The 13,362-nt window shown below is 46.0% G+C and overlaps 1 protein-coding gene across 1 annotated transcript; it reads left to right on the forward strand.

Annotated features, from left to right (window-relative positions):
* Positions 1–500: 500 nt before the first annotated feature.
* dnmt3bb.1 (DNA (cytosine-5-)-methyltransferase 3 beta, duplicate b.1) lies at positions 501–12,745 on the forward strand. The gene is made up of 21 exons (XM_078796824.1): positions 501–584; positions 702–846; positions 955–1,040; positions 1,104–1,235; positions 2,657–2,794; positions 2,951–3,109; positions 3,175–3,282; positions 5,056–5,197; positions 5,266–5,388; positions 5,465–5,509; positions 5,574–5,653; positions 6,935–7,047; positions 7,118–7,301; positions 7,408–7,492; positions 7,585–7,730; positions 8,327–8,417; positions 8,527–8,675; positions 8,773–8,858; positions 9,215–9,284; positions 9,360–9,478; positions 9,546–12,745. Exons 1-21 carry the CDS (start codon positions 501–503, stop codon positions 9,685–9,687), a joined length of 2,427 nt encoding a protein of 808 aa, XP_078652950.1. The 3' UTR covers positions 9,688–12,745.
* Positions 12,746–13,362: the final 617 nt, after the last annotated feature.

Here is a 13,362-nt window from a genome sequence, read left to right on the forward strand (position 1 = left end):
AGGTGGCCAGAAATATTTCAGTATCGAACAAAGCAAAATTTGTTCTCAATCACAAATCACTCCACATTCTTTATTGATCTCTGGTTCTACCATATCTTACTTATTGTGTGGAAATATGGGCTAATAACTATAAAAGCAATCTTCACTGGCTAAATGTACCAAAAAAGATGAGTAAGTATAATTCATAATGTCGCCTACAGAGAACATACTAACTCCTTATTTCTAAAATCACAAATACTTAAACTTGCTGATATCGTTCATCTTCAAACAGCTAAAATAATGCATAAGGGAAGAACTAAATGTGAAACACTTATATCCTAGGACTACGTTAAAAAGCCATAACATTTCAGCTCCTCAACTCCTGGAAATGTATCTAAACCTTTGACAGGGTACTGTATATCATAATGATATGCAGTATAGTTATGTCATTACTATTTATCCAAAGGGTCACAATCATGTGTTGTTGGTGGCCAGTCAACATCATCACGTCATCATGTGTCATGGCGTTCAAGCATCAAAAACACATCCAGTTTCCAGGAGCTTCCAGCTCAGGCAGCGTTCCGGGTCATGCTAATGTTCACAAGGTGCTCTGACAACGCCTGTGGGCCGGTGGCTGCTCACTGTGTTTCACACACACACAGAGAATCATGCAGAACGGCCCATTGATGATCCATGATCCATGCCTCTGTTTCTATTCAAAGGTGGAGGTGAGCCCGCCGCCACCCGAAGGCCTTTCGGAGAACGACAGTGGCGTGGAGCTGACCAATGAGAACAGCCCGCTGAACGCTGCTGAACCGCCATCCCCCTTCAGCCCCAAGCTGAGCGGCGGTGCGGCGTCGCCTCAAGGTGACAAGGCTAACTCTGGTGATTGTTACTGTTATTATTAGTCACGATGAGGACCGCAACCTCCGTCCTCATGGCCTCCATGGTTTATCCTCTCCTTTGCCTCCTCAGACGGTAACGTGCGCTTGGAAGGAGGCGGGGTCAGAGCCAGGATGAGGTCCAGTGAGGAGGACTCCGTCTGGGACTCCTACAGCAAAGTATGGTGCCTATGAGTGGATGGTGTCTGTCACAGGCGACCAGGTTAACGTGTGCGTTTTCAGGAGAAGCCTTCAACACCGTCTCAGCTGGCTTTGAGAGAAAGGCCGCGACCTCGAACCATCTTCCAGGCCGGCCTGGCGCCGCACGCCAAGCCGCGCAGACAGTCTGGCAAACACGAGCACGTTGCGGCAATGGTGAGGAAATGTTTGTCTTGTCGTCGGCGCTTTTTCTAGCCAAAATTAATTTTACCAGCTGTTTATGTCAACAACACCTGTTTATTTATAACAACCTGTTTATTCTGACAACCCGTTTATGTCAACAGCACATTTATGTCAACTACTTGTTATATCAACAACCTGTCTATGTCAACAACGCATCTATCTTGACAACCCGTTTATGTCAACAACACGTTTATGCCAACAACCCGTTTATGTCAACAACCTGTTTATGTCGCCAATGCATCTATATTGACGACCTGTTTATGTCAACAAACCATTTCTTCTGACAACGCGTTTATGTCAACAATGCATGTATATTGACAACTCGTTTATGTCAACAACACGTTTATGCCAACTGCCTGTTTATGTCAACAACCTGTCTATGTCAACAACTCACCTGTTGACAAGCCGTTTAGGGCAACAAACCATATATCCTGACAACGCGTTTATGTCGACAACGCATCTATCTTGACAACCCATTTATGTCAACAACCCGTTTATGTCAACAACCTGTTTATGTCGCCAATGCATCTATATTGACAACCTGTTTATGTCAACAAACCGTTTCTTCTGACAACGCGTTTATGCCAACTACGCATCTATATTGACAACCTGTTTATGTCAATAATACGTTTATGTCAACAATGCATTCATGTCGACAATTCATCTGTTGACAATCCATTTAGGGCAACAAACCGTTTATTGTGACAACCTGTTTATGTCGACAACGCATCTGCACTGACAACCCTTTTATGTTGACAACCTGTCCATGTCCACAACCCGTTTATGATGGCAGTGTGTATATCGACAACCCATTTGTGTCGACAACCCATCCATGTCAACCCTTTTATGTCAACAAAGCGCCTATGTCGACCGTGTGTTTTATGTTGGCAACCCGTCGATGTCAACAACCCATTTATGTTGACAACCGCCAATGTGTTTATATGGACAATGTGTTTATAACACCAACCTGTTTATGTCGACAACCAATGTATGTACATCAGGAACTACGTTTACATTGACAACCCGTTTGTCCATAACGCCGTATACTGTATAGACAATCCGTCTACGTTGACAATCCATTTATATCCACAACCCGTTTATGTCAACAACCCATTTATATTGAGACCCTGTCTATGGTCCTGGTCCACCGGTTCCTCCTATCACTAGAACGTACCCACTTAAGTTGACGTCAGCACACTGTGGACTGCTTTTGTCAACGTGGAATATTTGGTCCTGATGAGGTATGAGACCACTACTTGCTTTGTTCAGCTAGCTTAGCATCTACTAGCTATGTTGACATCTGTCGTGTACTAAGTGACCCTCCATGGAAAGCTATGCACAACCCCAGTCGGAGCCCAGTAGATGTTCTTCACCCAAGTCTCTTTCTTTGTCAGCGTGCGCGAGCTTCTCGAGTGTGCTTGTCCACCGGGGTCCCTGAGGCGCCCCGTCTGGATCTGGTGGAACAAGACTCTAAGGACTCGGCCCAGAGCGGCAGCAGCTTGTCCAGCTGTGACACGCAAACGGAATACAACGTAAGACTGTTAGTCTTGTTCAGGGTGTCCCTGAAGTCTAGACACATAGGTGAAAATGCTTGACGGGTCCCAAAACAGTGGGCTCGTGGGCCAAACAGTGGACAACCTGGATGGGTGTGTTTCCAGCTGAGTGTGTCTTCTCCCTGCCGCCTCCAGGACAATAAGGGCTTCAGCATCGGTGAGCTGGTGTGGGGGAAGATCAAGGGCTTCTCCTGGTGGCCCGGCATGGTGGTGACGTGGCGCGCCACCGGCAAGCGCCAGGCCAGCCACGGCATGAGGTGGCTCCAGTGGTTTGGAGACGGAAAGTTCTCAGAGGTGAGGAGCAAGGAGAAGGAAGGGAGTTGAAGCTTCACCAAGCAACCGTCTTTGTGTCCTTCCAGGTTTCCGCGGACAAACTGGACTCCATCATGGCTTTCCCCAAGTTCTTCAGCCAGGCGTCCTACACCAAGCTGGCGTCCTACCGCAGGGCCATCTTCCAAGCTCTGGAGGTAATGTTCAGCATTAGAAATGAGTCCGATGGCTGTCCAGTTGCCAAACACTGTTCCTGAACACACCATGGCAAAAGGCCAAACCTCAAATCAGCTCTGATTCCATTTGTCAGTCTTGTTGTTCTTGATGGAGGTTGTTTGAGGTTTTTTCCCGCCAGGCATCAACCCCGATTGTTTTCACACCTGAACAGCTGCGCACACCTCACTGCTCTTCAGGAATGTCTTATACTAGAAGTATGAACGGACTTTACCAGCATGGCCGAGACTTCGTCGGGAAAATGGACCGAAATTCTTGTATTCTTGTATGTTGTATTCTGGGGTGACACTGCAACTCTGAGTGAGTCTTGCAAATGTACATCAGTCAGGCGTGTTGTGTGTTTGTTTGCGCATATCGCCTGCTGGTGAATGATGCAGTGGTAGTGTAGACATTTCGGGAAGTCTGGATCACCTTTGCATTGCGCAATAAAGCCAGCATGCCGGCCTCAGGGGGGCCCCGTCTGTTGTTACCGACGCTAGCTTCTCAAATGGCACATTTTTCTCCACGAAAAAGCTTTTCACCGTGTTGTAGATGTCAATCCCCCTTGTTGTTGTCTTGAGTGGCAGAAGTGTCCGGAGTTGTTCTTTTGTAGAATAGCCATCAAATACCATTCAGATAAATATCAGAAGCTGAGCTGTGCTGGCGCTGTCCACCGACTTGTCACACTGAATGCTAAACCACCTGCATGTAGCGATATCCTGATCCAGTGCTCCGTCAAGTTCTACGATAGAGATGACACTCGTCTAGCCATCGTACTTGCTCCAAGTTGGACATCGGTGAGGGTAGAGATGACATCGGGACCAAACTTCTCATCTTTGAACATTGTGTTAGCAACAATCATCATCGCGTCCTTGAAAACCTCCCCATCTTGTTCTTTGTCAAAAGAGCTCTGAACGAGGCTTCGGTTGCTTTCTGTGATTTTTTCACCGGCCTAGTGAAAAAAGTCCTTTGTTTGTCCACAGCTGCCTTTAACAAACGGACCTTTTCTGTCCTTAATGCGCTGCCGGGTGGGTAGCTCGCATTGAAGCTTTCGTGACAAGTTTTGAAGTGTCTCTCCACATTGTGCCGCTGGTATTGCAACAAGACGCACATATTTTTCTTTAAAAAACGTGAAGAAAAACTCTTCCTCCCAATCACTGTGACAAATGTAAGTCCTTCGCTTTTCTGCCATGTTTTTGGGGGCTAAACTGCACGAGTAAGCTAACTCCTCATCACCGCTGCACTATGTCAGAAAAGCGGTGAGCACACATGAACTTTGACTTGAGGTCAGAGTTCATTATACATAAAATATTTTTGTTTTTTGTTTTATTTTTGATGTTATACAACGATTTAAAAAAATACATCAATGTAAGCAATTCTGATTAAAAATTTAAAGCACAAAATAACAATGATAGTTTTTGACCAGTTCTATTTTTAGAACATGCCTCGCGGGCGCCTTAAGTGGTCCACCTTGCGCCCGTGGGCACCGCGTTGGTGACCCCTGGTCTAGTCTGTCTCTTGGTATGTACCATGCCGATACACAGCCCTGGAACACAATATTCTGTGTACCTTGAAAGATCAGTGAAAATCATCCAAAATGGCTGCTACCGAGGCGGGCGGCTTTGGAAAGACCAGTAACTTCCTGTCGATGTGGTCATGAGTGGGTTTGCATTTCTGCTTAATTGACTTAATTAATTATTGTCAGAAGCTCCCTCCAGCTGAACACAGATGATAAATGATCAGTCATCTCCTCGTAGATGGCCAGCATCCGGGCAGAGAAAAAGTTCCCCCCCTGCGAGTCAGACAATCCTGACGACCGAGTGAAACCCATGCTGGACTGGGCACATGGCGGCTTCCTGCCCAAAGGCGAGGAGGGACTCAAACCCACGCACAGTGCAGGTGAGCAGCTGCAGATCATCCAGACCCAGCCTCACTCACATGTACTCAAAGTGTGTGTGTGTGTGAAGACAACAGCCCTCCAGGTCTTCAAGTCCTGGACATGTCCCTGCCGGATTATCCCCCCAGTGCCAAGCGGCCCAAAATCAGCGTTTGCAAGAACAAGGCCGGCCCTGAAGAATCCTACAGCAGAGGTAGAAGGGACGGCTCAGTCACCCCCGCAGGGCGGCGGGCACAGCCGAGAGACTCAAACGTGTGTGTTTCTTCTAGAACAAATGGTCAATGAAGTGCTGAAGAACAAAAGAAGTATAGAAGGTAACCTGTCATAGCATCTTAGACGTTAGACGTCCGTGTGCCAACTCTTTGGTGTGTGCATCAGAGTTCTGCCTCTCCTGTGGGAAGATGAGGGCAGCGACCTTCCATCCACTCTTTGAAGGAGGCCTGTGTCAAACATGCAAGGTAACGTGAGCGCCAACGTACACATTTTTTGTACTCGCCGTGCATTTGAATACGCCTTCACTCTCGCTAGCATTTCTTGATCTTCATATGCCTTTATTGCGTTTCAGTCCAAGTTATCTACCTTACGTCTGCGATTGCTAGACTTGTTGACTGTGTGGGTTCAATTTTTTTGGAGGGATTTTGGTCCACTCCTCTTCACAGATCCTGATGGTTTTGAGGCTGTCACTTGGCAACTGAAAGTTTTAACTCCCTCTTGGGATTTTCTACAGCAAGGGTCTCAAACTCAATTTCCCTTTGGGCCACTGGAGCGAGGGTCTGGGTGAGGCTGGGCCGCATCAGGTTTAAAAAAAAAACGCATTTATTAAAAACAGAAAAAAATAAATTTAAATAAATAAACTGTCTTCAACGCTTTTGCGTCTGCTATACCCTACACTTTTTCAGTGCTTTGGTTCCGCTTTTTCCACAAGAAAAGCTCTGATAAAACATTCCACTGTTCTCAAATATCTTCATTTTTATTTACTACACAAAATAAGATGAAAAAATAAATACATCAAAATAAAGAAAATCAATCCATGAGTAATAAATAAATAAAATAATAATAAAACAGCAAATAAGAAAAACTTAAGAAGTTGATGGGTAGAGATTTTTTTTCAGATTTAAATGAACACTATTAACAGTTATTTAACCTTCAACATGAACATTAATGAAACTTTATTTACCATTTTAGAGTCGTAACTTGCAGAATTGTGTCAATTGTGTCCGGTGTGCAATCCTGCGTTCATGATACCATACAGCATCCATATCAAACTCGCGTGGGCCGCACTAACATTAAACTTTCATATCAAGGTGGGGGCCGCAAGTTTGAGACCCCTGTTCTACAGGAGTAAGGTCCAGAGACCTGCTGGGCCACTCCAGGATCTTACTGAGCCAATCTATTTGCTCAATTTAAAATGTGTGTAGGAGCTTAGGAGGTCAGGCAAGTAAAGGAGGGATGGAAACATGCTATTGACATCCATTAGTTGATATTCTATTCAGCATGCCTTGCAGGCACTTGGAAATAATAGTTGAAGTGAATAGTAGTGATGTTTTTTTTCTTTTGTTGCACCGTGAGCAAGTATGTCCTTCTGTTTGATGGCCACCTAGTATTGACCGGGACCATATTTTGTTAGCCCACCGCTATTGAAGAGCTTTTTCTGATTCACCATTCACGGGGATCAGCTGTACAACTGAAAGGGAATTTGTAGGGATGAAAAATATTTGTGACACATTCCTGTCCTCCAGGATGTGTACCTGGAGACATCCTACATGTACGACGATGACGGCTACCAGTCCTACTGCACCGTCTGTTGCGGGGGGCGAGAGGTTCTGCTGTGCGGCAACGCCAACTGCTGCAGGTCTGACATGCACAAACACGCAAGGATGAGAATTACGGCTGAAGCATACCGTGTGCACCCGCCTCTCCAGGTGTTTCTGCGTGGACTGTCTGGACATCCTGGTGGATCCAGGGGCATCCAACAACGCTCGCTTCCTCGACCCGTGGCGATGCTACATGTGTCAGCCGCTGCTTCAGTATGGCGTCCTCAAACGGCGGCACGACTGGAGCGTCAAACTGCAAGAGTTCTTTGGGAACGACAACGGCCAAGAGTTTGTGAGTCCTTTATTGATGGAACATCTAAGGTTGACGTTGTTCCTTCAGTACATGCTTCTGTGTATTAACGGTAAAGTAGAACAGAGTAAAGTGTTTCTCTCTCCAGGAAACACCAAAGATTTACCCAGCGGTCCCTGCAGAGCAGAGGCGACCGGTCCGAGTCCTTTCCCTGTTTGACGGCATCGCCACAGGTGAGGATGGGCGCCTGATGAACCAAAGCCACAAAACCACAACAAATAAGGCAGCCGTTCTCCTAAAGAGTTGTTGTTATTTGTGCTGACAGGCTACCTGGTCCTGAGAGATCTGGGCTTCAAGGTGGACCAATACGTGGCGTCCGAGGTGTGCGAGGACTCCATCTCTGTCGGCGTTGTCCGACATGAAGGAAAGATCCAATACGTCCACGATGTCCGAAACATCACCAAGAAAAATGTAAGCTACAATGTCGACCATCAACGTGGTCACATGTGTACTTTGGGGTTGCACCCGCCAGAGCATGAACCCCACCAGAGCACGAACCCCACCAGAGCACAAACCCGGGTCCACCCAGCCCCACTAAAGCAGCGCGAGCCGGCGAGCCTTAAAACAAGATGATTGTGTCTTGTCTACAGGCAAGCACGGTGGCGGTCGTGTAATGATCCGGGACCACACGAGTGCTGCCCGCACCAGGGAGCTGTGTTTTTAGAGCAATTCTGACATGTACTTTAAACACCTCCCTTCTTCTGGTCATTTGGTGAGATACTTTGACTCTTGCCTACTGTCAAGAATGAAGGCTGGGCCCGCATGAGTGCCGCCTGCACTGAGAAGTAGTGGTTTTCCACTTCCATTTTCTTCTGGAGTTTAATGAGGCAGAGCAGCGGTTCATCGAGGGGAAAGATGAATTCCAACATGTATTGTGATGTTGTCTCCTCTGGGTTCTGGTCTAACCTCGCAGTGATTTAGTCCTCTCAAAAAGGAGAAACCAACGTGACTTTGTTGATTCTGAGAAAACGAGTGTCTAACAATACTAACGTGATATTCCTCAACAGATCCTTGAATGGGGTCCATTCGACCTGGTCATCGGGGGAAGCCCATGCAATGACTTATCTATCGTTAACCCAGCAAGGAAGGGCCTCTATGGCAAGTTCTACTTCTTACTTGCGTCTTCTTCTTCCTTTCTCCTGTAGCCATGGTCGGTGTTGAGTACTTGGGAACCTGCTTTGCTCCTCATGGGTCTCTGTTGTTGCAGAAGGTACAGGGAGGTTGTTCTTTGAGTTCTACCGTCTGCTGAGCGAGGCCAAGCCCAAAGAGGGAGAGAACCGACCTTTCTTCTGGATGTTCGAGAATGTGGTCGCCATGGGTGTCAATGACAAGCGGGATATCTCACGATTCCTGGAGGTATGACCATGGATGGTGTCTGAAACCTGAAACCATGTGGAGCAGAGACACGTTTCTGTAAAATGTGAGAGTGACGGCGTCTGTGTGTGTGTCGCAGTGTAACCCTGTGATGATTGACGCTATCGAGGTCTCTGCTGCCCACCGTGCTCGATACTTTTGGGGGAACCTGCCGGGCATGAACAGGTGGGCAACCAGCTCCAAAAATGCATCCTCTACTGGGTCAGGTTGCGGTGGCAGTAGCGTAAGTCCAGCTCCTCCTCGTGATCCCGAGGCCTTCCCAGGCCAGTTGAGAGACATGGTCTGAACACCTCCTCGGGGAGGCGTTCCTAACCAGATGCCCCAGCCACCTCATCCGGCTCCTCGCAATGTGGAGGAGCAGAGGTTTGACTCCGAGTTCCTCCTGGATGACGGTGCTTCCCACCTTATCCCTCAGGCAGAGCTCAGCCATCCCACGGAGAGAACTCATTCTGGCCGCTTATGTTTACAGTATGTACTGTATATACAGTAGGTAATAGTACATGTACATGCATGTTTTGCAGACCTCTGTGTGCTTCTGGGATGGACAAGCTGGAGCTGCAGGACTGTCTGGAACATGGCCGAGTGGCAAAGGTCAGAACAAGTCAAGCAGTGAAGTGATGGTCACTCTTTTCAACGGTTGTATGAATGAACGTTGCTGCTGTCTAGTTTGGAAAGGTGCGCACCATCACCACACGCTCCAACTCCATCAAACAAGGAAAGGACCAGCACTTTCCTGTCCTGATGAACGGCAAGGAGGACATCTTGTGGTGCACGGAGCTGGAGAGGTAGGAAGCCACCACTCAGGTCACCAGTCAAACTTTCTGATGTTCAATTTCATATCAACTATTGCAGGATCTTCGGCTTCCCCGTCCACTACACAGACGTGTCCAACATGGGTCGAGGTGCTCGGCAGAAACTCCTAGGCCGGTCCTGGAGCGTCCCTGTCATCAGGCATCTTTTTGCACCGCTCAAAGACTTCTTTGCCTGTGAATAGATACCACCCAGCACATACACACCACCCACCGCTTGTCACCATTCATCACAAATAGATGCCAAAGTAGCACACAGGCAGCATCCATGACAAGAGACGCCGCCGGTCACCAGGAAATAGGCACCATCCATCACCAGCAGAGAGACACCTGTTACCGGCAAATAGATTATTAGACAATAGACAATAGTTACTAGAAAATAGTTTTTATCGCCAGAAAATAGACAACACACATCACCAGCAAATAAATTCACGTCACCAGGAAATAAACTTAACCTGCCACCATGAAACAGGAACAGGGGCCACCCATTACCCGCCCACTAGAAAATACACAACATCCATCTATACCACTTGTACTCACTAGGGTTGCGGGTTACACCCTGGAGTAGTCGCCAGTGACAGACCCCAAACTAGTAAATGGTTATCACCAGGCAAAAGACCCACTCATCTCCAGCTGAGCTTGACAACCTGTTGCCAGCAAATAGACGCTACCCATCACCAGGAATTAGACACCGACCAATAGCAGCCAATTGTCATCATTCATCACCAGAGCCACCCATTACAGGAAATGCCACCTGTCACCAGGAAATAGACACCATCCATCCCCAGCAGGGAGACACTTACTACCAGCAAGACGCCACCCATTACTAGCAAATAGTTGCTATCACCAGCAGAGCTAGACAACCTGTCACCAGCAAATAGACACCACCTATCACCACAAAATAGACACCTACCAACAGCAGCCAATTGTCATCATTCATCACCAGAGCCACCCATGACAGGAAATGCCACCTGTCACCAGGAAATAGACACTATCCATCCCCAACAGGCCATCAATCGTCACTATCAAATAGACCATAAACCTGAGCAAACTGGTACCATCCATGACAAGAGACACCACCTGTCACCAGGAAATAGACACCATCCATCCCCAGCAGGGAGACACTTACTACCAGCAAGACGCCACCCATTACTAGCAAATAGTTGCTATCACCAGCAGAGCTAGACAACCTGTCACCAGCAAATAGACACCACCTATCACCACTAAATAGACACCTACCAACAGCAGCCAATTGTCATCATTCATCACCAGAGCCACCCATGACAGGAAATGCCACCTGTCACCAGGAAATAGACACTATCCATCCCCAACAGGCCATCAATCGTCACTATCAAATAGACCATAAACCTGAGCAAACTGGTACCATCCATGACAAGAGACACCACCTGTCACCAGGAAATAGACACCATCCATCCCCAGCAGGGAGACACTTACTACCAGCAAGACGCCACCCATTACTAGCAAATAGTTGCTATCACCAGCAGAGCTAGACAACCTGTCACCAGCAAATAGACACCACCTATCACCACTAAATAGACACCTACCAACAGCAGCCAATTGTCATCATTCATCACCAGAGCCACCCATGACAGGAAATGCCACCTGTCACCAGGAAATAGACACTATCCATCCCCAACAGGGAGATGCTTGCTACCAGCAAGACACCACCCATTACTAGCAAATAGTTGCTATCACCAGCAGAGCTAGACAACCTGTCACCAGCAAATAGACACCGTCCGTTACAAGAAAATAGTTGCTATCATTAGAATATACATACAGAAGCACCCATTACCAGCAAATAGATGCCACCTGCCACCAGGAAACACCCGATAGCTGTCATCAGTGAATAAACGGCAACCATGACCAAGAAAGATGACACCTGTCAGCGGAATCAAACACATCCCTAGCCAATAGATGCAGCAAATAAACCAGGAAAATAAACACTCCACCAGTAAATAGACACCCCCCGGTTACCAAGAAGTAAACACCAGCTTTTCTTTTAAGTTCCAATGTTGCTTAGTCGTTAGCTACCTGTTAGCGTCGTTGTGTATTGTTGCTGCTATAGACCAAAGTGGACAGCTGCTACTTTGAGGTTTGAGTCCAAGTTGGGTTATTACGTCATAGCTCGCGCGGATCATCATTGATTAGTAAGAATATGAACAACTCGGTAGGAACCACTGCGTGCAACACAAGCTGGCAGACTGGAGGCTAGTGTTGGTTTTATATTGTACCATTTTATTGCTAAGCATTCTTAGTGGTGTATAGGCCTTTTTACAGCTTTTTTATGCCATTGTTAGCCACACATAGTAAATCTAAGGTGTTAGATTTCGAGTGTCTGTCATAAAGCTGCAAACGTGCAAATACTTGAACTAAAGCCAAAGCAAAAACAGAGCAAACTTGCCTTCTTCCCCGCTGATGTGTTTAGCGAATACTGCAGCCAACACCAGTTTACTGTCATGGCTGAAAGCAGCGTGAGGCAGAAAAAGAAGGGTTTTTCTTGTTTTCTTTTTGAGTGTGGACCAAAGACACAACTGCCAGAACCTGCAATGACTATTATTTCTGTGAACGAGCACTGACTACTTCTTGTTGTTGCCTGTTTTTTATTTGAATAACCTTGTTGCCAAACTGCTTTTACATTTGACTACTTTTTTCCCCAACAGTCCTGCAGATACTTCCTGTTCATTCCAAACATGTTGACATAGCTTTTGAAATGTGACAGTTGGAAATGTTTTATTCGTGTTACATTACCTCAAAGTGTGCATCACTAAGCTGTAATGACTACTGGACGCTTGGCTTTTGTAATTACTGGAACTTGTTGGCGTACCAAGTGAGGAACAAACACACTCACACCGAGTCTATTCTTTAAACGCACAATTCTTAGGGGGCAGTTTGGTTCGGTGTCAAAGTCATCTCTGGTGCTCCAACTCTGCCGATGGGAACTTGACAGCTCCCTCTAAGGACCAAAAAGTGTTTACATGTTTCATTCATGCAAAAAAAGGAATAGTTTGTCATTTTGTACCTCTTTTGCGTTGTTGCTTATTTTAGCAAATACTAGTCATCCCATAGAGCGAGCACACTGTCTTGTAGGTTTAACGGCCTCTTTTCGTTTTAGGAATATATTTGTTTACTTTTAAACTTGATTGCAAAAACATATTTTTTCAATACCTTTTTGGATAATTCCTCTGTATTTTGATATATTTGTAGAATTTGTACGCAATAAAGGGCAGCTTAGCTGAGTAAGAAGCTCACACTTGTGTCATTACTGATACCTGCTCACATTGAACATGTTAAGAAGACAATATCAATTAAAACTCAATGAAGTTTCAAGAAAAAAGATGTCATTTACCAGAATAAAGTTGTACATTTATGACAAAAAAGCTGTAGTATTACCACAATAAAGTCGTAACTTTGCCAGAAAAAGGCCATAAATTTGTCAGGTCTAAGCACCTTCGACATTTTTAAACAATAAAACAGAAGAAAGAAAACAACAGTTATTACTTTTACTGGCGAGGAGAATGGAAGGAATGCACTCAGCCTACAATCTCCAAGCGCTCAGAGTACACTCTACATTGCCTCCTTTTTTATTGTTTATTGTTGTCATAAATGTAGGATTGTATAGTTGACATTGCAGCTCTAAAGGAAAAAGAAGTGGCAGTGCAACATCAACATGCTTACACAAGCAAAACAGGTGACTGCATTTACAGTGCATCCGGAAAGTATTCACAGCGCTTCACTTTTTCTACATTTTGTCATGTTACAGCCTCATTCCAAACTGTATTAAATTAATCTCTTACCTCAAAATTCTACACAAAATACTCCATTATGACAATGTGAAAAAA

This window comes from Doryrhamphus excisus, linkage group LG15 (genome assembly GCF_037039965.1).
Source record: "Doryrhamphus excisus strain RoL-2023G ecotype Guam linkage group LG15, RoL_Dexc_Guam_v1.1, whole genome shotgun sequence".
NCBI classification, from domain to species: domain Eukaryota; kingdom Metazoa; phylum Chordata; class Actinopteri; order Syngnathiformes; family Syngnathidae; genus Doryrhamphus; species Doryrhamphus excisus.